The sequence below is a fragment of the Microcaecilia unicolor genome, chromosome 5 (genome assembly GCF_901765095.1).
Source record: "Microcaecilia unicolor chromosome 5, aMicUni1.1, whole genome shotgun sequence".
Lineage (NCBI taxonomy): Eukaryota > Metazoa > Chordata > Amphibia > Gymnophiona > Siphonopidae > Microcaecilia > Microcaecilia unicolor.
This window is the reverse complement of record NC_044035.1, coordinates 218,721,854-218,745,997: the sequence shown is the minus strand read 5'-3', so window position 1 is coordinate 218,745,997 and position 24,144 is coordinate 218,721,854. Positions and strand designations below refer to the sequence as shown.

Genomic DNA, 24,144 nt, shown 5'->3' with positions numbered 1-24,144 from the left:
ATTTCATTTGAGCAATGTTTGTTTGATTTGTGACGTAATGTTAAATATCTGATTGTTTTTGATTTCTGGTACATTGCTTTCACTAGAAATGCAAGCACTTTTTAGTTATAGTAGCTATAAATAGATTAAAGGTTTTCGATAATTTATCTTTGTTAGCTCCGGTACTCACATCCGGATTCTAAATCTGGATAAGACAGATATACCGGACATGACACTTATTCAGGTATCATATGACAGACTTTCTAGTAAAAGTGATCCACTTACAGTTTTAATTTTATAGGTGTGTGTCCGTGTATGTGTTCTTTGAAAATTACATAATTATTCCAGATATTTACTATAAAAGGTTCTATATTATATGCCATCTAAAACACTGTTTATTTGTGACGTTGTTTAAAATAACTAGTGCTGATGTTCACTTCCTGGCTTTTTATTGGGGATGTGTTCCGTAAGAATGTATTAAGTGTTTTAATTTTTTTTTTCCTTTTCACGTCTTATCTACAACTTTCAAACTTCCTTCCCTGCCTCTTAAAGATTTATAGTTTTAAGATATATTATTGTATAGAGTTCCAGCATTTTTGGTTCTCAATAGGGTTTAGAGATTAACCCTTGCATAACATAGCTGACTGGTAAATCAGAACTAAAGACTTTCAGGTTGCTATTATTTTAAAGTTATGTTCAGATAAGACTAGCTACAATTGCCAACTTCCTTTTTATTGAGAACCGTACCTCTGGAAGCAGATAAAGTAATAACCTTGTTTTCCTCTCCTGAAGTATTAATTCTATGAAGACTAATTACACCAGCATGAAGTATTAATATAAAAACTTCAACTTACAGTTTTGGTCCGATGTATAGCCCTATTTTCTGTCACCATTATATCCAATGCTTGTAGTGAGCAGTAAACTCAAATTAGACACAGGAAACACCGTTATTTCGTGATTTCCTTAGGACCGAATGACAGAGATTAACCCTTGTAGTTCTTATTTTCTCTAAAGTTCATCTTTACAAATGCTTTGGACTCAGTATATGATACAGGAATTCATTACGTGTTTCAGATTTTTAATAACTGGATGGGTTTTTCTGTGATTCTGTGTTATCCTTGCTACTTTGTTTAAAATTCAATTTAGAATGTAGGTTTACAAGCTGTTCCATTTATCATACTGGTCTATATGAACATATCATACTGGTCAATTTATGCATTTATTGCATTAATAAAAATTATTATATCCTTGATTTTTGAATTTTACTAAAATGTTTAAAGAAATGCTTCTACTTGTTTCCTACTTATAAAGCTGCTTCTCCTCTGTATTTAAAATATACTCTAAATTGTAAATTGATTCCTGGGAATATATAAGCTTATTTTTAGCTATCCCTCTGAATGTGAATCTTGATATGCTGTCATAATTTAGGGCCCAAATTGTGAAAGCATAGAAATGATCAAATTAGAATTTAATATAATTTTCATTTTCCAAATTGGCTGCGAACTATTACAGAGGACTATAGGTTATTGTCCTTCTCATTTGACCTATTTAAACCTTGTAAAGGTCACGTAGAAATATATAGAAATATATAGAAATATATAGTTTTTACATTTGCTAAGGTATAAATCAAATCAGTGATTGACAACAGGCATGTACAATCAATTAATTATAGGAATATAATAAGCTGCAAACAGGTGTTAATTATGTGCTAATCTTTTATAATTTCTTTTACCAATTAGAGGTTTTACAAGGGAAAGCAATTAGGTAATTTGTTAATTCTGCTGGACACATTGGTTTCCCTTGGAGAGAGAGTGCCAACCCTTGTCTCTCTAACTCAAACCAGGAAATACCCGGATTTTTATAGGTGCCCTCAGGATATGGGTAATATGACAGTAGATATACCTGATTGGATCTATGCCAATGTCATGGTTGTCACTGATTGGCTCATGCTAATGAGTAGCTTCTATCTTGCTACGCCTTTCCTTTCTCATTTCTGATATTGGCTTTTCTCTATCTCTCTAAATATCATATTAAAGGCTGTTGTATTTTCCTGGAGTAGACTCTGACTACAATGTTTCCTCAGACTCTGCTGACTTCCTGTGCCAGCAGCATCTAATCTACAGAGAAAAAAATTGTTTTCTACTTGTAACTTATGATTTTATATATTGAAACTACGCTCCACCTATTGGTGCCCCATGGAACTAGCAATGCATTCTTTGACTTTTCTTTCTAATGATCCTGTGCTAAGAATTAACTACTAGGCATTACTCGTATCTCATCTCTATTTATTAAGTCCTGTAGGTTGAGTGAAGACTGCAAATCCAATTCCTGACCTACCGCCTCTATTCCAGTTTGGTACTTGTGCTACAACTGACCTCTGGCAAGAAAAAGAAGCGCCACCTCCTCCAATGAGAATTTTCTTTTGTCCAGATGATGTCATTAATTTAGACCTTCTTGGTTAGGCTCTTAAATATTCTGCTGTATTAAATATTTTTGCAGGCTCATCTTTTCCAGAACTTACATGACACTTTACATATGAGCTCTCTCTTACAACAGACAGCGACCGTGATTCCAGAAGATACTTCCATCACCTGGACTAGTTAAGAGTTTTAAATTTCTGCACATTAGTCTTCTGCTTTGATTATGACTATTTCCTAAGCTACCCTTCTTTCTGAATCATCTAGCTCGTAAGTCCTGCTGGCCTCCTGCAACTGAGGGCCCAACCCTTGGTGAATGTTAGTCATCGCAGGTGAAGATTCCATACCTATTGGCGATAGATTTCAATGCATTGCCTGTGCCTTTTGACTATTTTTGTGCACCATATTCCTGACCCTCCATACCTCAATAACTTGAACAATCAACATCGTCTCTAAATTTTAATTTTTATTGTTTTTTTGGTACCCTTTTCTTTGTTACCAATCTGTCTTGCACACTATGCAAGCCAGAAGTGGGGATACATTCTGCAAATCCCAATTCCTAGTATTAAGACTGTCACTTCTACTGATTCCTTGCCCAAGTTGCTGTGAAAATCCAGCCCTGTTAGATCTTCCAGATCTCCGTCCAGATTCTTCAGTGCTTCCACCGCCTCAACCATGATCGATGAAAGAGAATTTAGAACTGATACTTAATTTGAGAATTACTGTTGCTGTTTATGGACATTATAGATTCATATTTTGTTTTAATTTCAGTTTAGCAGTAATCCTGTCTATATAATGAAAAGGTTTTATTTTTATTTTCCTATTATTTCCTTTATTGTTCTAAATGTTTTTCTAAGAGTTTCCCCGTTATTTCTGTTTATGTAATTTAAATTGAAGTTGATATTGCTCAGATACAAGGGTAACATCAAACCCTAATACTGACTATGATATTATAATGTAGGTGTAAACCCTGTTAGTATCAACCAGTTATGCAATTGTTTAACTTTGGTGTAGGCTTACTTAAGCTGCATGTCTTTCTGTAGGTTTGACTGAGCTCCAAGTGGGGTAGCTTGCTATCCACTTCTTTCTCACTACAGGTTTGAGTAGGTCTCAAGAGAGATGACATCAGGATTAAGGCCCAAGGGATTGGGTAATATAAAGGGAATTCCATATGCCCAAATAATATACCACCTGAGAATGAAGTTTCCTGTCTTTCACCATACCTTCTAGCAATTTGTAAGACCAAAACTCGCCCCCTCGTTTGATAGCTTGCCACCTTCTGGAATGGATGATGACAAGCTTGACGAGCTTTGTGTCACCCCTCCTCAGAGGGGGTGACAAGTGGGGAATGTATAATTATGGTACAGCCAGAGACCCCCCCACTGGAATGGTGGAGGGCTCTGTCATAGAGCTCAGGCCATTACAGACCTTGGCTGAGTCAGAAATCTGATGGCTGACATAACTGGGAGCTTACTGGAAAAGTATGGCCTAGTTTGTAGCCCAGATTGAGGCCTAAAAGTTAAGTCAATAGATATGGAAACAAAATGGAGGATTTCAACACAAAATGGAAGCCCGTATCTGTTACAAAGTGGAATTTTCTCTAATGTAAGTTAGAAAAACAAGTTGAGAAATAAGTGAGTCATAGCAGGTGCAAAGAAAATAGGGAACTAGCTGTTCCAGAGAGGAGGGAGACTTCCTGTGAGCAGGATTGTGGTCAGCTGGTGTGAGAAAGGAAAGGCGTAGCAAGATAGAAGCTACTCATTAGCATGAGCCAATCAGTGACAACCATGACATTGGCATAGATCCAATCAGGTATATCTACTGTCATATTACCCATATCCTGAGGGCACCTATAAAAATCCGGGTATTTCCTGGTTTGAGTTAGAGAGACAAGGGTTGGCACTCTCTCTCCAAGGGAAACCAATGTGTCCAGCAGAATTAACAAATTACCTAATTGCTTTCCCTTGTAAAACCTCTAATTGGTAAAAGAAATTATAAAAGATTAGCACATAATTAACACCTGTTTGCAGCTTATTATATTCCTATAATTAATTGATTGTACATGCCTGTTGTCAATCACTGATTTGACTTATACCTTAGCAAATAAACTCCTCATTCCAAATGATGATCTGTGGGCTTCACTTAATGATCAAAGGCTGTAAGTATAAATGCATTGTATAACTTGTAATCTAAATCCAGTTTGTCATAAGGCTGGTATCTTTTCCTTAGACCTAACGTCTCCCTTAGAGGCAATAACTCCTTGAGTACCCCAGTACTAGTGCTATTTAGAGATGGAGTCAGATTTAAGGTCACTCCAGCCTTCTTGGGGGGCTCGGGACCCCCCCAATTCTCGACAATTGTTATTTGAATATTTTTACTGCTGCAATTGTCTATTGCTTATGTTTGATTTATTCTTACTGTACATCGCCTTGAGTGAATTCTTTCAAAAAGGCAGTAAATAAATCCAAATAAATAAATAAATAAATAAATAAAAGTTAGGCCCAGGAGACCTACCCGAGACTGCAGGGGGTAGGGGTAATTTGGAAGGGAGAGGAAGCTGCTAATTCTCATGGGCTGGGGGGATGGGGTTTGGGGGGGACTTGGAATTGAAAACCCAGTTATGTGGGTCCCAGAATGGAATACAACTGGTCTGGACTTCAAAAATGATCCAGCTGATATGCAGAACGAGTGAACTAGCTAGCCACTGACCAGCTGTATCACTCATTTGCAGCTATCCAGTCATTTTCAGCAGCATTTAAACCATTTATCTTCCTCAAAAATTACCAATTAGCACCAAACTCAAATATGGCTAACTTGTGGGCATTCCAGGGGTGAGTTGGATTAACTGCCGAAATTCAGCCCCTCACCACATAAGTAAACTGCTTAAATCAGGCTGTATAAATAGCAGTCCTACCTTTAAGTGGTTTGGCTTATGGAGGTCAAGGGCTGAATATTGACTTAACCAGCTATGTGTTAGGTGGCTCAACCCCCCCCCCCCCCCCCCCCCAGATATTTAATCCCGAAGCCTGCTCAGTGAAATGCTAGTGCAGTAGTTTTCCTTGGTGTCCTCCCTCAGGGTATTGCCATGACCCCACTATCATTACCTCATACTAAATCCAAAGTTCAGTGACCCAATGCAGCGGAGTAGATGTTGAAAAGCACAGCTCCGCACTCACCTCTCAATAACCGGATTTGTAGCAGTGAAAACAGTGAAACTTTTTTTGTTAAACCAGCAAAACTCCTTTACTAATAGATTTACCATACTAGACGACTGTGGGGCAGCACAAAAGAGCAGCAATAACGACAAAAAGTACTCGGAAAGATTGGGAGAAGCCGCATGGAACGGAAAGTAAAATGGTGGATCAGAACACTTTGAAGGAAGGAACAGTGGGCTCGGCTTGGGTAGCTGAGATCACTGCGGAAGTCACGGCAGCAGTTGAAAATGCCCTTGATAAAAAGTTACAGCAGATACACGATCAGGCAGAAGAGGCCCATGAATGTTTGGACAGCATGAGCTTGGAACTAGACTCGTCCCTGCAGCTCACATCACAAGTGGAAGATCGCACAATGACATTGGAGGCTGCACGGGCAACATTGGAGCTGAAAGTGACAGATCTCAAATCTAAACTTGATGACTTGGAAAACCGAAGCAGAAGGAATAACTTAAGGCTAGTGGGCCTCCCAGATAAAAACCTCTTGAACTTTCTGGAAACGTGTCTTCCTCAGGCCCTTCAGTTTACTGAGCACATGCAACATTTCTGTTTGGAACGAACACACTGGGTGGGGATGACCAGACCAAACTTCACGCGTCCGAGAGTAGTAATATTTAAAAGCTTGAACTTGGAGAGACACGTGATGCTAGGCGAGGGGTAGGACGCCGCAAGACAGAGCTCTGAGGCCCCGATGTAAGATCGCCCCCCTAGCAGCTTAAATCGGCGAATTTGAAATCGGCAAAAGAAGGAAAGATAGACGAGATAGCCCAAACTAGCGAACGGCGGAATTTATAAGGTGGAAAAACATCAATATGTCCTCCAAGGCGCCGCGGAAGGACGGAACACGAGGGAGAACGGGAGAAAACAAAATGGCGGATCCCGGCCCCTCGGGGGAAACAGTAAGTTCCGCCTGGGCAAATGAAATTGCAATGGAGGTTTCGCAATTATTAGAATCCTCCGTAGACCTGAAACTGCAGAAAATCTCTGAGAAACTCGATGTTATGGACGAGAAATTAGAGGTTCTAAAAACTGATCTGACCGGATTCCAACAACGGCTATCGGAGCTGGAGGATAAAAATACCCAGCAGGAGGGTCAGTACAAAGAATGGCAACAAAGGATTACCCAGCTGGAATCAAAAGTGGATGATCTGGAAAATAGATCACGAAGAAACAATATCAGGCTGGTGGGGATCCCAGAGACTGTAAGGGAAGTAGATCTGCGGGCCGTGTTGGAAGCATGGTTGCCGAAGGTGCTTGAAGCGCAGGAGTTGATAAACAACTTAAAAATTGAAAGAGCACATCGGCTGGGTCAACTGAGACCCGAAGCGCAAAGACCTCGAGTGGTAATTTGTAAAATACTAAATTACCACCACAAACAGGAGATTTTGAGGTTATGGCGATCTCAGGGCATGGTGAATTATGATAAGCATAAGGTGTTATGCTTTCAAGACTTTTCGACGGCAGTGGCAGCACAGCGAAAGCAATTTGTAGGAGCATGCACTGAATTACATAACAGACGGATTAGGTTCGCACTGCTCTATCCAGCTAGACTGAGGGTCCAGCATGAAGGCCGGACACGTTTTTTCGACACTGCTAAGGAAGCATTGGAGTTTGCCAAGCAAATAAAAGGAGGCATGGAGCAGTCTGCTGAGGAGGGGGTGCACTGAAGAAGAAGCGGATACCATTGCAAGATCGAGGGATTAAGAACTTTCATACTGTTTTGCCGAAGAGGCAGAAGATATCCAAAGCAGTAGCGGGAGCAGAGCCTTGAGAGCGCTACTATTATTGTGAGACACTTAATATAATGGTTTAAGTTCCATATGAGTTGGGGATTTGTGGGGCAGTAAAAAGTTAAATATGCATAATAAGTTATATCAAGAGTTAGGATTGAGATTACAAGTGCAGGTTAATTGGAAAGGGACGCTTCAAATATGTTTAAGGGGGGTGGGAGTTTTCAAGATAAAAATGTTGTACTTTGAATGGTGTGTGTAAGAGGTCCCCCCGAATATGTTAGTGGGAGTAGAGAGTTGGTAAAATAACAGGGCTTAGGGGAGTGGGACCTGAACATTTCGATAAAGAGGAAGCTGCAGGGGGGAGGGGCAGGGCGTTAACGTGTCTGGTTCTTAGAGAACACAATGTGTAAAGTTTGGAAGAGGGAGAGGGAGGGGGGAGGGAGGGGGAGAGGGAACAATGGGTAGAGGAGAAGGGGTCCTTCAAATTGTTTTTTCATTTGAGATTTATTTGGTTTATGGACTATTATTTTAATGTTTCTTTTTCATTACTGGAAACGCGCGCTGGAGAACGGCAGGGGTGGTTATTTTGGATGAAGAGAGGGGTGCCTAAGGGCTGGGAGGTACGCCCTCTGATTAACAGGAAAAGGCTGAGACAATGGAAATGGATGCAGTGGAGTGATGGGGTCAGTTAAATTGTTATCATGGAATGTAGGGGGAGTTTCTTCGCCCATAAAACGGAAAAAAATTTTGCAGGCTTTGCAACGCCAGGCGGCCGATATAGTGTTTCTTCAGGAAACACATCTGACAACACAAGAGCATGATAAATTTCAGCAGGGCTGGGTGGGCGCGGTAGTGGGCGCTCCTGCACATAATAAAAAGGCGGGAGTATTGATACTAATTCGAAAGGGGCTGTCAATATCTATAAAAGCGGTTAAGAGGAGTGCAATGGGTAGATATGTCCTGATAGAGATGGAGATGGGGGGAACTCCTTACGTTCTTTGTAATATATATGCACCGAATGTATATGAAAAAAGTTTCTATAGAGAGCTGGTGGACCTGTTGACTCCATATCAGATGGGAAATGTGGTGCTGGGAGGAGACTTTAACATGGTATATGACCCAGAGCTGGATAAGACTAGCAAGGGAGGATTGGGGCCTCGGCATTATCAAAGGGGGCTACCATTCTTGTGCTCTACATTGGAATTGGTGGACACTTGGAGGGTGCTACACCCAGGCTGTAGGGATTATACTCATTTATCTCGGGCACACTCTTCACTATCTAGAATAGATTATATACTTATATCACGTCCTCTTTTTGCCAAAATAGTGGAGGCAGAAATTGGTCCGAGTGAAATCTCGGATCACTCCCCCATATGGACAAGGTTGGAACTGAGAGGGGACTGGAGTGGGTATAGAGGGTGGACCTTTCCATTTGAGCTGTATAAAGATGCGAAATTCCGGGAAATGTTACAGAGCAAATGGAAAGATTATGAATACAATAACAAAGAACATAAAGACCAATACGGGCTGTACTGGGAAACAGCAAAGGCAGTCCTGAGAGGAGAAATTATTAACTATAGGGCGTGGACACGGAAGCGAAGAGATAAAGAAATATTACGCTTAGAAAAAGAGGTCCGTACACACAGGCAGAAATATGGGGCTACACAAACAGAAGAACAGAAGTTAATATATTTGACAACCCAGAGAGATTTAAATGAGCTCCTACATGAGCGGGCTAAGAAGTCTATAATGTACTACAAATACCAGTTGTTCCAGTATGGGAACAAGGCAGGAACATTGCTGAGCCGATTGGCTAAAGGGAAAAAAGGGATGACTCGTTTACTACAAGTAAAGCGACAGGATGGCACAGTAGTCAGACGGGAAGAAGACATAGTAGAGAGTTTCCGCAGATACTATGCGGACCTGTATGGGGAGCCATCGGGGGTAATACCAGACAGCACATTGTTTTTGGAAAACATTGACATGCCACGGATATCAACGAAACAGGGGGAGATCTTAGACGCCCCTATTGAGGAAGGAGAGCTAATGTTGGCCCTGCAACAGAGTGAGATACATAAGGCACCAGGACCCGATGGCTTTAGTATAGCTTTTTATAAGATTTTACAGGAACAGGTGACTTTACCGTTATTAAATTTATTTAACTCTATGGCTAGTACCGCCAAGATTCCAGAGACTTTTAGACTAGCCAAAGTTATTGTCCTGCCTAAGCCTGGCAAGGATCCAGGGGACATGGGATCATATAGACCGATCTCCCTACTAAACTGTGATGCCAAACTGTATGCAAAAATTCTGGCAAATAGGTTGGCCCGAGTACTACCGGACTTGGTGGCCTCTCCACAAGTTGGGTTTGTGAAAGGTAGAGCGGCGGTGGGTAATATCAGAGCTCTTATTGCTTCCTTGGAGAAAGTGAAGGAGCAGCAAAGGCCTTCTTTGCTAATAAGTTTTGACGCGGAGAAGGCCTTTGACCGGGTGGTATGGCACTTCATATTTAGAGTATTGCAGAAAGTAGGTATTGGGGATTTTTTTAGGAAGGCGGTGGGGGCTCTCTACTCGGATCCCCAAGCGTATATGTGGATAAATGGGGTAGGGTCGCAACCGTTTTCGATAAGGAGGGGAGTGAGGCAAGGGTGTCCTCTCTCGCCGCTATTATTTGTATTGTCCTTAGACCCATTAATACGAGAGATTGAGTCCCACCCGGAGATAGTGGGGGTTACCTGGGGTTCTGTTGACTTTAAAATATCTGCATTCGCGGATGACCTATTAGTACATCTCACAGAACCCAAGAGGTCGCTAGGAGCCCTATTGGAATTGTTCCAAGAGTACGGAGACTTTACTGGTTTTAAAATAAACTATTCCAAATCTCTGGCACTCACAGATACAGATAATGTAAAAATGGAGTGGGGGAATGATTTCCCGTTGAAGTGGGCTAGGGAGAGCCTCAAATATTTGGGAGTACAGGTGGCCATGAACACAAAGGCTTTTTATGCTCTCAATTTTACTAGACTATTGGATAATATGAGACTCCGATTAAAGCACTGGGAGGCCTTGCCGCTAACGCTACACGGGAGGATCCAGTTGTTCCGCATGATGGAGTTCCCCCGATGGCTTTACACATTACAGGTTTTACCGTTACGATTAAAAAATAAAGACATTAAGCAGTTCCATAAATATTTAAGACAGTTTATTTGGGGGGGGAGAAAGCCTAAATTGCCTTTGGACATATTGGTAGGCCCCTGGAAATTAGGAGGTATAGGGCTCCCAGATATCAAAAAATATAATCAAGCGTGTTTGTTGAGGCATCTGGGGGACTGGTTATTGGATAAACAAGACTTTACCCCGTGGAAATTGGAACAGGTTCATTTCTTGCCATTTCACCCACATTATTTATTACATGAGGCGGAGAATAAATTACCAAAAAAATTTAAGGGAAGTTTGTTATTGGATCCGATGCGGGCGATTTGGCGGGATCTTAATAACTATTGGGGGTTGGAAGGAGATATGACGGATATAGTGCCACTACAGGGTAACCCAAACTTTTCACCTGGATCAGAGAACAGGGTGTTTCAAAGGTGGGCTTTACAGGGGATTACGAGGTTGGAACATGTATTGGGGACTAGAGGAGGGCTGTTAAATTTGGGTGCTTTAGGGGTGGGCTTTACTATTAGCCACACATTCGCTTACCAGCAATTAGCCCATTATATTAGATCATTAAATGCTGAAAAGCTGGCTAGTGGACATGGGAAAAAAATTAGGGAATTTTTCAAAACAATAACGGGGGAGCGGTTCACAGTATCGAGGCTGCATAAGGCTCTGTGGGCGATGTGCCCACAGAAAAAAACTGAAGCAATTACCGCACGTTGGGCACGAGAGATGCAGAAGCCCAGTTTAGCGCTGGATTATAACCAGCTGACATCTCGTATACCTGAGATCTCGATTAATGCGGCATTGCGGGAGTGTCAATATCGGATTTTATATCGAGCATATATGACCAAACTACAGGTATTTAAGATGGGAGGTGTGCCGGACCCACTATGCTCTAAATGCCGGCAACGTGACAGCACACTTTATCATGGCCTATGGGAATGCCCCGGTGTGCAAAGATTTTGGCATAATATAATACAATATCTGGAGGGGTTAGTGGACTCTCGAATTAATTGTTCTTTCATGGGGATCATCCTCGACAAACATGAGCTCTTTGTCCTCCAAAGAGGAAGCCAGAGGACACTGGTACGCAAAGCCTGCATGTTGGGGAAAAAATTGATTATGGCAGGGTGGTTGAGTGTGGACCCGCCAGAGTATTGGCATTGGAGAAACAAAATTCATGAGCTCTTAATGCATGAACGTAGGGCGGTAGGAACTTCCCCGAAGAAGAGAGCACAGTTCCTGGAGATCTGGAGACCTTACATTCAATCCCTGACGCAGAGTGCGCGAAGTTTAATACTGAATAGCTTATAAAAATTTTTTTTTTTTTTTTTTTTTTTCTCATCTTCGTCTTACTATGTAAGAGGGGCTTAGTTTATGATATGGTATATGGGGGAGGGAGGAGGGGGCTGGGAAGATGAGGGGGGAGAGTGGGAGAAATTGATAATCTATTGATGACGATAATTTAGAAATTTGAATGCAAGTCTAAGAAGATACTTCAACGCAAAATGTTGATTGTTGCGATTTTGTTAAGCAGTATATCATCAATTAAATTTGTAAGATATAACAATAGTAAATACCGCACAATATGAGATATAAGCTGAAGTAAGCATTTTATTTTTATTTTGCTGCTTATATAACAGTACAAAAGCAAACATTTTGGTTATAATGAAAGGGTTGAAGGGGAGGGAGGGAGAAAAGGATAAAATATTGATGATAGACTTTAATGATGTATAAATACAAGTATGATGTATCATTTAAAATGTCAAATTTAATGGCTGTGTTTAAAATGTTAACTCATCAATAAAAAACTGTTGAAATATAAAAGCTTGAACTTTCGGCATAAACAACAGATTTTAGCAGCCATTCGGAAAGGTAGACAACTAACTTACCAGGATCATACTGTTCTTTGCTTCCAAGATTACTCTCAGTTGGTACAACAGCAAAGGAGGGCCTTTATGCCGGTGTGCACGGAACTTCACACTAAAAAGATACACTTTGCTTTACTATATCCTGCTAAACTGCACATTAATCATGGTGGGCAACAACACCTATTTGAGAGGGCAGCAGATGCCCAGGAGTTTCTGAAAACGTTAAATAGCATGGTCAGCTGAGGACCATGAAGAGGACAGAGGATTATACGTCTTTGCTAAAGATTGATAACGACGGTCCTTGAACAGAGACTAACCTTTAGTTGCAACACTTCAGCAGTTGATTCTGGATGATTCGGAAGCATTTGGTATTAGGAGATAATGGATCCCGGATATAGACATGATCATTAGGAGATAATGGATCGTGGATATAGACATGATCATGGACCAAGATATGCTTAAAAGAGTGGGTGTTCTGGGCTTGCTTGACATGGGCAAGCTTGGTACAGCCTTTCGGATGGTCCACGGCAGAAGACCCGGGACCTATATATGTGAGAATCTAAGGTTAAAGTTTGTTTTTTTTTCTTTTTCGCTTTCACTGTATGTGGTATGAGCATGAGAGGAGGGGGACGGGGGTTAATGAGAGTGACGCTTCCCTCATGAGCTGGGGAGCAATGTTGTTTGTGTGGGTTTGGGCCTGGGTAGGAATGTGGATGTGGGGTGGGGGGGAGGGAAGGATTTGGGGGAAAGCTCGGTTACTGTATTGAAGTGTTATGGTTTTATAACTCAGTGCTAGGCAGTCTGCGGGAGGAATGCCAATATTCGAGGCTGAAGCGGGAGGTACTGGAGCTGGGCTGGTGTCTCTCCTGTGAATTGGGATTTTCCTATTATCAGTTAATTAGCTACTCTAAAGGTCATCCCTGGGATTGAAAATTTACTCCTGGAATGTGGGAGGTATTTCCTCACCCATTAAAAGAAAGGTAAAATTATGTATCAAACCTGATTTTAGTCGATATCAAAGCTCCATCCGCAGGAATCACCAAACATTACACCCACAAAGGGACACTCCGCCACCCAACCACCGCCAAAGCTGGGGGGGGCACCCACACCCGCCGATGCGGGGGGAACTGGCATTTCCTGCTACCGCAACCGTGGGAGGAGCTGGCTTAACCCATCACCGCCAAAGCGAGAGGGAAACAAAGCTACCCTACTACCGCACGAAGCGGGAGGGAGCACTAGCATAATTTAGCTATGAATCCAACCACCGTCGAAACGGGGGGAAAGAAGCAGCAGCTCACTGTAACACAAAGTCGTCCCAACTCTAGGGAAATCCAAGTGGAAGAACTTGAACTCGAAGTCCTCCTGAACGGGAACTGAAGTCTAAACTTGAACCTGAAATATAACTGAACCAGAACAAACAGTACAGATATCTGGGAGGGACTATGGATTGATCTGCTATGATTAATGGAAAGAAAATTATCAGGTATGATACATAATTTTACCTTCCATATCATCAAGCAGATCAATCCATAGACTGGTGGGATGTACCCAAGCAGTACTCACCCAGGGCGGGACATGGAAATCCCAGAACGCAACACTGAAGCTCCAAACTGGGCCTCGGCCCGTGCTGCCACGTCCAAGCGATAATGCCGTAAGAAGGTATGAACCGACGCCCAAGTCGCCGATTTGCAAATCTCCTCCAAGGAAACGGACCTGGACTCTGCCAATGAAGCCGCCTATGCTCTAGTAGAATGAGCCTTCAGCTGTATAGGCGGCAACTTCCCTGCGGCCACATAAGCTGCCGCAATCGTTTCCTTGACCCAATGTGCCACGGTAGGTTTAGATGCCTGCAGACCCCTACGGGGGCCCACGAACAGGTGATCAGACTTCCGGAAATCGTTGGTCACTTCCAAGTATCTGATGATAACTCATCTAACATCCAGGCATCTGAGAGCACGATACTCCTCTGGATAATCCTCCCTACGGAAGGAGGGTAGACAAAGCTGCTGATTCACATGGAAGCGAGAAACAATCTTGGGCAGGAAGGAAGGCACTGGGCGAATAGACACTCCTGCCTCTGTGAACCACAGGAATGGCTCTCTACACGAGAGTGCCTGGAGCTCGGAAACCCTCCTGGCTGAAGTGATTGCCACCAAAAAGACCGCTTTCAACGTCAGGTCCTTCAGAGACAGCCGCGATAATGGCTCAAAGGGCAGCTTCTGCAAGGCCTGCAGCACCAGATTGAGATTTCATGTAGGCACTATCAAGTGCAGAGGAGGGCATAGGTGATTAACCCCTTTGAGAAAACGCACCACATCTGGCTGAGAAGCCAGGGAAGCACCCTTCAGGCGACTCCTGAAGCAAGCTAGAGCCGCTACCTGGACCTTAAGAGAGCTGAGTGACAGGCCTTTCTCCAGACCTTCTTACAGGAACGCCAACACTGAAGCAATTGGCGCCGTGAAGGGCGACAGGGATCCTGCCTCGCACCATGATACAAAGGTACGCCATATCCTGGCGTAAGTAGAAGTAGAGAGCGCTTCCGTGCTCTCAGCAAAGTGGCGATGACCCTGTCTGAGAAGCCCTTCTTCTTCAGCCGCTTCCGCTCAAGAGCCAGGCCGTAAGACCAAAGGGGGAGGGATCCTCCATCACCACAGGACCCTGATGTAAGAGGCCCCGCTCTGCTGGAAGCCGCAGAGGACTGTCTAAGGAAAGCCGGATCAGGTCCGCATTCCAAGGGCGTCTGGGCCAGTCTGGACCCACCAGGATCACCTGGCCTGGGTGTTTCGCCTCCCGGCCGAGAATTCTGCCCAGCATAGGCCAAGGCGGGAACACGTAGAGAAGCTCCTGTACCAGCCACTGCTGGAGAAGAGCATCGACCCCCAGAGATCAAGGGTCCCATCCTCTGCTGAAGAACCGCGGTACTTGGCAATTGGCCGAGGTCACCATCAGATCCAAGGTCGGCATGCCCCAGCGCTTCGTGATCTCCAAGAACAACCGAGCAGACAGTTGCCACTCTCCGGGATCCAAGGTATGGCGACTGAGAAAGTCCGCCTCGACATTCAGTACTCCCGCAATGTGAACCGCCAACAGCTGGTCCAGATTCGCCTCTGCCCACTGGCATAACTTCATGGCCTCCCTGGCTAGGGGGGCGCTCCTGGTACCTCCCTGGCGATTGACATAGGCCACGGCCGTGGCATTGTCCGACAGGATTCGAACTGGTCTCGGTATCAGTACCTGAAGAAACGATTGAAGCGCCACCCGAATGGCCCGAAGTTCCAAGAGGTTGATGGACCACTTCGCCTCCACCGGCGACCATATCCCCTGCGCTGTCCTTCCCAGGCAGTGGGCTCCCCAGCCCGTCAAGCAGGCGTCTGTCGTAACGACAATCCACTCCGAGGACGTGAGAGGCATACTGGCTGACAACTTGTCTGACATCAGCCACCAACTTAGCGCCCTTCTCACCGCCGGGTCCAGGGGAAGGCGAACTGCGTAATCCTCCGAAACTGGAGACCAGCGCCGCAGAAGAGAGTGCTGTAGTGGCCTCATATGGGCCCTGGCCCAGGGCACTACCTCCATCGTGGCCGTCATGGAGCCCAACAGTTGCACATAATCCCAAGCCTGAGGAGGCTAGGAACCGGCCCACCTGGGCCTGAAGCTTGAGGCTCCGGTTGTCCGGCAAGAACACTCTGCCCACTTGGGTGTCAAACCGAACACCCAGATACTCCAGGGACTGAGTCGGGCGGAGCTGACTTTTCTCCCGGTTGATGATCCATCCCAAGGAGCTCAGAAGAGCAATGACCCTCTCCGTCGCTCTCCCACACTCCACAAAGGAGGGAGCTCGAATCAGCCAGTCGTCCAGGTAGGGATGGACTTGCACTCCTTCCTTGCGGAGATAAGCCATCACTTTGGAGAAGGTCCGCGGAGCCGTAGCCAACCCAAACGGGAGGGCTCTGAACTGGAAGTGCCGGCCCAGCACTGCAAAGTGCAGGAAGCGCTGATGAGGTGGCCAGATGGGAATGTGCAGATAAGCTTCCTTGATGTCCAAGGATGCCAGGAATTCTCCTTCTTGTACCACAGCAATCACGGAGCGGAGAGTCTCCATAAGGAAATGCCGTATTCGCAAGGCCCGATTGACTCCCTTGAGGTTGAGAATAGGCCGAGAAGAGCATCCTTTCTTTGGCACCACAAAGTAAATGGAGTAACGTCCTGTGCCACGCTGCTCTATGGGCACTGGGACCACCTCCCCAAGGCGGAGCAAGTTGTCCAGAGTCTGCTGAACTGCTGCCATTTTGAGGGGAGACTTGCAGGGAGAGTTCACGAACCCGTCTCTCAGGGGCCGGTAGAACTCCAACTTGTAGCCATCTCTGATGACTTCTAGAACCCAAGCGTCTGAAGTTACCCTGGTCCACTCACACAGAAAAGAGGACAGCCTTCCTCCTATCTGCTCTGGGCCATGGACCAGGGCCCCGTCATTGGATACGAGCCCTGGGGGAGGACCGGAGGAAGAACCTCGTGAGCGGCAGTCTCTGCAAAAGGAATGCTGCTTCGGGGAGAACCTCTGCTTGAAGGAGGAGAAGGAGCCCGACTTGCCCGGGCGATACCGACGGGCTTCTTGAAAATGGCCCTTAGAGGAACCAGGGCGAGCACTGCTGGCCCTTGCCTTGACCTCTTACCTTTAGAACTGCTGAGATCCGTCACGATCTTGTCCAGCTCATCCCCGAAGAGCAGCTTGCCCTTAAAAGGCAACTTGGCTAAGCGGGATTTGGAGGCATGGTCAGCTGACCAATGCTTAAGCCATAGCCATCGACGGGCAGAGACATACCTTTAGCCGAGGCTCTCAAAACATCATACAGCAAGTCTGCCAAGTAAGCCAAGCCCGACTCCAGGACCGGCCAATCCGCCCTCAAGGAAGGATCCGAGGGGGAGGCCCGCTGCACCACCGTCAGGCCACATAGGAGCCGCAAACCGAGGCCTGCAAACTCAAGGCAGCCGCTTCAAAGGCTAACCTTAAGGCCCAATTTCCTGTCCTGTGAATCCTTAAGGGCAGAGCCACCTTCCACCGGCAAAGCTGTCTTTTTTTGTCACAGCATTGATTAGAGAGTCCACTGCCGGCCAGCGCAAGGCCTCCTGTTCACCCTCTGGCAGAGGGTACAGACGAGTCATGGCCCTGGCTACCTTGAGGCTCGCCTCAGGAGAATCCCATTGAGCCGAAATTAGAGTTTTCATGGCTTCATGGATGTGGAAGGTCCTAGAAGGGCGCTTGGTTCCCAACATAATAGCGGAACCCACCGAGGCTGAAGGAGGGCCTTCCTCCATAGAGGAAATACTCAAGATGCTCATAGCTTGAACTAACAGGTTAGGCAATTCCTCTGAGCGAAAAAGCCGCGCTGCAGAGGAATCATCTCCCCCGTCAGGGCGAGGATCAGCCTCCTCCAAAGAATCCCCAAGGGACCTTTGGGAGAACTCAGAAATGCTGCCCTCATCTACATCAGAGGAGACAGAGTCCCCCAAGACCTGAAGATCCACCCGAAGCCTCTTCCCCCATATCTGACAGGGGAGCAGGAGCAGCGTTTTGCAGTTGAAAGGCCTGATGCAGCAACAAAATAAACTTGGGAGAGAAACCCCCCTGTTTGTGCACCTCTGCAACCTGGGCCACAGCCCTAGAGGAACTCTCAACCTCCACTCCATAGAGCGGGGGAGAGGCGTGCTGCACATCCAAAATGGCGTCCGGCGCTCACTCCACGAAGGAGCCGCGCGGGAAGCATGGCGCCTAAACTTCGCCATCTTCTTACCGCCGCCCAACTCAAAGGCGGCCATACCAGAGGCCGTCCGAGCTGCATGGGCGGCCGACGTCGGAAGGGCGGACATCGGGGGATGGGCGCCTAAGGCGGGAAAAGCCGCCGCCGCCCCAGCGGAGGAAAAACCAGCTAAATCAGCAAAGTCTGGAAGGGCGCCCAAAAACGGCTTCTCTGCCTCCGATCCCCGCACCTCCCCACTAGCCGCGCGATCGCGGTCCAGGGAGCGCTTTTTCGCGCCCTTACCATCCGATGCCATGATCCACGAGGGAAACGTTCGGGGAACCCCCTGCCCGCTAGGAAAAGGTAAAATTATCTGCTTCTTGCTCCGAGCTGCAACGAATTGTGTCCCAGTGAGCAGCTGCAAGTAAAATCTTTTCTGCTTCAAGATTGTTATGTTTTTGTTTTTTAACGGAGCCAGCGGGAGGGGGTAGAAAAGGAGGGACCTGGCACCACCAGGTTTGCACTTGCTCATGAAGAGCCCTCAACCCCAGGTACTCAACAAAGCCTAAGTAAATAGGCATGGAGACCAAGCCAGAGCTGCTGCGTGTGACCACACACCTGCTAGATAGAGAGAATACTGGGGATTTCCTGGTAGCACATGACCACATATAGAGAGGCAAAAGATTGCTCTCTATCTCCACCTGCTGGTAGATGGACACAACCCATCAGTCTATGGATTGATCTGCTTGATGATATGGAAGAAGAATTTGCAGAATCTAAAAAGGAGGGGGGCGGCTATAACCATGCTTCAAGAAACCCATCTAAATTCGGCTGAATATAATAAACTAAAAACATGGTGGGTTGGTGATATATTGGAGGAGCCAGCCTTGGGGAAAAAAGCAGGAGTGGTAATACTTTTTCACAAATCTTTGTACGTGGTTAAGCAACAGGTATATATAGACCCAGAGGGTAGATACATCATTGCTCAATTACTAATCGATGGCGTTCCCTTCCTTTTGGGTACGGTATACGCCCCTAATAACTAAATAGTAAAGCATTCTTCTGGAATCTTATTGGTAGAATACATCCCACCCCCAACTCTATTACGGTCATTGGAGGAGACTCCCACTCCCAGATTATCCCCAGTGATTTCTAGGTTACTGGAGGCCACACTCCCAGTGGTCCCTCAGTTCCCAGAAAGCACTCACAGACCCAACACGCAAACCACCAGGATTCTTTATCACTCCAGACAGGCAGAACGAACAAACAAATGTGTTTATTCTCAGAACTTGGAACAGTGGACAAAAAAAATGTGCAAATAGCAAACAGTAACAAGTAACTGAAAAAATGGATCATTAGAAAACTAACTAAACATTTGCTTACTTCCTAGAAAGTACTTGGGGAGATCGGGGTACATATCTGTTCACAGAGTATCAGCAAAGAGCTCACTCTCTCTCTTCTCCCGGGCTGAAACTGAAGCAACAGCCAGCATTTGTTAGACAATTTCACACTCCAGACCAATAAGAGCCCAGAACAGTCAAGTTTCAAATAAAAACTGGTTGCATCACTACAGGCACTTCCTATTATTTGTGTGCCAACTAAAAGAAAGAGAAGTCAGTCCTCTGTAACAGCTTTAAGCATAAACATGTACCATCTGTTTGCCAAATAGGGGAAATACACTTCAGAACATAATCAATGCAGGAAAATATACATTTTACAGGCTTTAAACACACCGTTTCTTCACAGGGGGGCTTACCGCTCGCCAGTGGCGTAGCAAGGGCGGGGCGGTGGGGGCGGTCCACTCCGGGTGTCACCAGAAAGGGGGGTGCCGCCGCTCCTGCTGCTCTTCTTCCTGGCACCCCCCGCACCAGCCCTTTAAAACTAAATTGCCGACGCGATAGCGAGCGCAGCACCTCGCGTGCAAGTAAAAGAAGCGGAACCGATCATCTCATTGGGCCTTCCCTCACTGTCCCGCCCTCCTCTGACGCAACTTCCTATTTCCTCTAGGGCGAGACAGTGAAGGAAGGCCCAATGAGATGATCGGATCCGCTTCTTTTACTTGCACACGAGGTGCTGCGCTCGCTATCACGTCGGCAATTTCTTTTTAAAGACCGGGTGGCAGGGAGATGACGAGGCAGGGTGAGGGTGGGGGACAGATGGGGTGAAGGTGGGGGGGACTCGGATAGCAGAAGGGACTGGGTGGGAGACAGATGATGGGGTGAGGGTGGGGGGCACTTGGATAGCAGAAGGGACTGGGTGGGAGACAGATGATGGGGTGAGGGTGGGGGGCATTTGGATAGCAGAAGGGACTGGGTGGGAGACAGATGGGGTGAGGGGGACTCGGATGGGCAGAAGGGACTGGGTGGGAGACAGATGGAGTGAGGGTGGGGGGCACTTGGATAGCAGAAGGGACTGGGTGGGAGACAGATGGGAGAAGGGGCATGGAGCTGGAACTGGGGTCTGAAAAGTGGGCAGGAGGGAGAATGGGGTCATGCCTGGGGCAGGGGTGGATGGGAGAATCAATGGATCTGGAACTAGGGGCAGCCGCAGGTGGGAACATGGGAGCCAAAAAGAGGGGGCAGTGAGAGAGGGGGGATAGATCCTGGATGGAATGGGGAGTGAGAGGGAGGGCAGACCCTGAATGGATGGGAGGGGGAAAGGGAGAGGGCAAATGGTGAATCGAAGGAGCAGAGAGAAAGGGCAGACAGTGGATAGAAGGGAGTGAGAGAGCAGACAGTGGATGGAAGGGGGCAGAGATAGAGGGCAAATGCTAGATGGAAAGGAGAGAGAGAGGGCAGATGGTGGATGGAAGGGGGAGAGAGAGATGGCAGACTGGGGCAGATGGTGGATGGAAGGGGCAGAAATAGAGGGCAGATGTGGATGGAAGGGACATTAGAGAGGGCAGACACTGGATGGCAGAGAGAGAGCGAAGACAGATGCTGGGTGGAAGGAAGACGGTGAAAAGAAGATGAGGAAAGCAGAAACCAAAGACGACAAACTGTAAATATATTTTTTTATTATTTTGCTTTAGGATATAATATTGTAGCTGTGTTAATAAATGTTTATAAATAGAACATGTAAATAAGGTAATCTTTTTATTGGACTAATTTTAATACATTTTGACTTAACTTTCAGAGAACAAAACCCCCTTCCTCAGATCAGGATAGGATACTGTAAAAGCACTATACTGTATTGACCTGAGGAAGGAGATTTTGGCCTCTGGAAGCTAAATGTATTAGTCCAATAAAATGGTATTATTTTATTTTCTGTATTTGTTTTATTTCTATTTGTTAATTTGTAAAGTGGTGATTGGTATTTGTTAAGTTTTTTCAAATTTACATCTGCTGTCTTTATATTTTGCACAGTACTAGGAGACATTTTCTGTTTCTGTGGTGTTGCATTGTATGCAGAGTCTGGCATCGGGGGTTCAGTTTAATTTTTGTCTAAATAGAAAGTTTATGATTACTTATTCTATAGTGGATTAGAGTTTATCTGTGTTTGTGAAAAAGACATGGCTTTCAGTTGGCATTGACTGTGCAGGATCGACGATCTGTACTATTCTGTCTGGTTTCGTTTTACAATAGGTGAATTGATGTTCTAGTGCTCACTGTAGTGCTTAAGATGCTTTCCTTTTCCTTGTGTGACTCGTAGAAATGACTGCTTATGGTATGGTATAATTGCTCTACAGGTCGTGAGTGCTTTGTATTCTCGGTATGCCTAGTACTGGATTTGGGGGGGGGTGGGGATGTTAAAAAATGACCAGCCCCGGGTGTCAACTACCCTAGCTACGCCACTACCGCTCGCTAAACTGGAAGTACCACCGGGCTATTGCAGCAGTGCAGTGGTAGTTCCCACCCCCAGCATGCGTCATTTCTGGTTCTACAAAAATATTTTTGTAGTGCTGGTGTTTATCCAGAGGTAATCAGCAGGTACCTGTGATCAAAGATTGGTCATTGTTGAAAACAGGATGATGGGCTAGAATGGATCTTTGGTCTGAGGCAGTATAGTAATTCTTAGGTTCTTATGCATTTATGTGGTTAAAGAAGAGTTCTTGAGGGAATGGCATATTTATCATAGCCACTAGGAGTCACTGCAGGATTCCAGGGTCTCCTTCCATGTGATTTTAAAAATACCTCATGCAGTTAAGTCATAGCAATTGTATTGACAGCTGAACGATGGGTTTATTCAACACAGAAATTTTGGAAAATTCTACGGTAAGCAAAACATTTTACCTTAAGTACATGCCGATAGCATATGCACAAAGGAAGGAATAATCCAATGCTCCTAACAATTGCTTGTAGTTATTCTTATCTGAAAAGAAGCCAACAATAAATCACACTTTCCTCCTCTTTATTTTCATGTTAACACAATCTCATTTCTAATTAGTTTCTCTGCTATTAGCTTTAACTCTCAAGAAGCAGGCTTTCCTACACTAGAATGAAAAAGTTTAGTGTGAAAAAGCCAATCATTGCCTGAGGTTTGCCCCACCTAGCAAGAGATCCAGACCCGTTATCAGTTGAGTTTGATTGTTTAAATCAAATTGCAGAAGGTTTGGGCAGCTTTGATTTTTTAAATATTCTGACTCTCAGCACCTAAATTTAGGTTCCTAATTTTAGGGGCCTCAAAAGGGGTGGGAGAGTGAAGTTAAGCAAATCATAGTGCAAGAGGTGGTGGTGTTGGGTCCCCTGGGAAACAGTGATCATAACATGATCAAGTTTGAGCAACTATCTGGGATGAACCCACAAAGGAAATCTACTGCAGCTGCATTTAATTTTCGAAAGGGCGACTGTAATAAAATGAGGAAAATGGTTAAAAAGAAACTAAAAGGACCAGCTGCAAAGGTTAGAACACTACATCAGGTGTGGAAATTATTCAAAAATACCATCTTGGAAGCCCAGTCCAGATGCATTCCACATATTTGAAAAGGTGGAACGAAGAGAAAATGTCAGCCAGCATGGTTAAAAGATGAAGTAAAAGAGGCCATTACAGCCAAAAGAATGTCCTTCAAAGAATGGAAAAAGGACCCAAACATAGAAAATAAGAAGCAACATAAGCACTGGCAAGTCAGATGCAAAGCATTAATAAAGAAGGCTAACAGAGAATATGAAGAGAAACTTCGCCAAAGAGGCTAAAAATCACACTAACAACTTTTTCAGGTACATCAGAAGCAGAAAGCCTGTGAGGGAATCCGTGGGACCGTTAGATCATGAAAGAGCAAAAAGGGCGCTCAGGGAGGCCAAGGCCATAGTGGAGAAACTGAATGAATTCTTTGCTTCTGTCTTAACAGAAGCAGATGTAAGAGATCTGCCTGTACTGAAAATGGTTTTCAAGAGTGATGATGCAGAGGAACTGAAAGAAATCTTTGTGAACCTGGAAGATGTACTGAACCAACCTGACAAATTAAAGAATAGTAAATCACCTGGACTGGATGGCATACATCCAAGGGTATTCAAAGAACTCAAGCATGAAATTGCTGATCTGCTGTTAGTAATATGTAACTTGTCATTAAGATCGTCCATAGTACCTGATGATTGGAGGGTGGCCAATGTGACGCCAATTGTTCACCAATTTGCTTAATTTCTTTGAAGGCGTGAATAGACATGTGGATAAAGGTGAGCCAGATGATGTAGTGTATCTAGATTTTCAGAAAGCTGTTGATAAATTTCCTCATGACAGACTCCTGAGAAAATTAAAGAGTCATGGGATAGGAGGAAAGGTTCTGGTGTGGATTAGGAATTGGTTATTGGACAGAAAACAGAAGGTAGGGTTAAATGGTCATTTTTCTCAATGGAGGAGGGTGAACAGTGGAGTGCTGCAGGAATCTGTACTGGGGCCGGTACTATTTAACATATTTATAAATGATATGAAAATCAGAACGAGTGAGGTGATCAAATTTGAAGATGATACAAAACTATTCAAGGTTGTTAAAACACGTGCGGACTGTGAAATATTGAAGGAAGACCTTAGGAAATTGGAAGACTGGGTGTCCAAATGGCAGATAACATTTAATGTGGACAAATGCAAGGTGATGC

At 45.0% G+C, this 24,144-nt stretch overlaps 1 protein-coding gene across 2 annotated transcripts in view; it reads right to left on the bottom strand.

Annotated features, from left to right (window-relative positions):
- Positions 1 to 24,144, bottom strand: part of SLC37A1 (solute carrier family 37 member 1) — a 260,315-nt gene that overhangs the window by 149,989 nt on the left and 86,182 nt on the right. For both annotated transcript variants that reach the window (XM_030203782.1, XM_030203783.1), the window contains exon 5: positions 22,345 to 22,423. In XM_030203782.1, the coding sequence (XP_030059642.1) occupies positions 22,345 to 22,423 (79 nt within the window). The remainder of the gene's footprint in view (positions 1 to 22,344; positions 22,424 to 24,144) is intronic.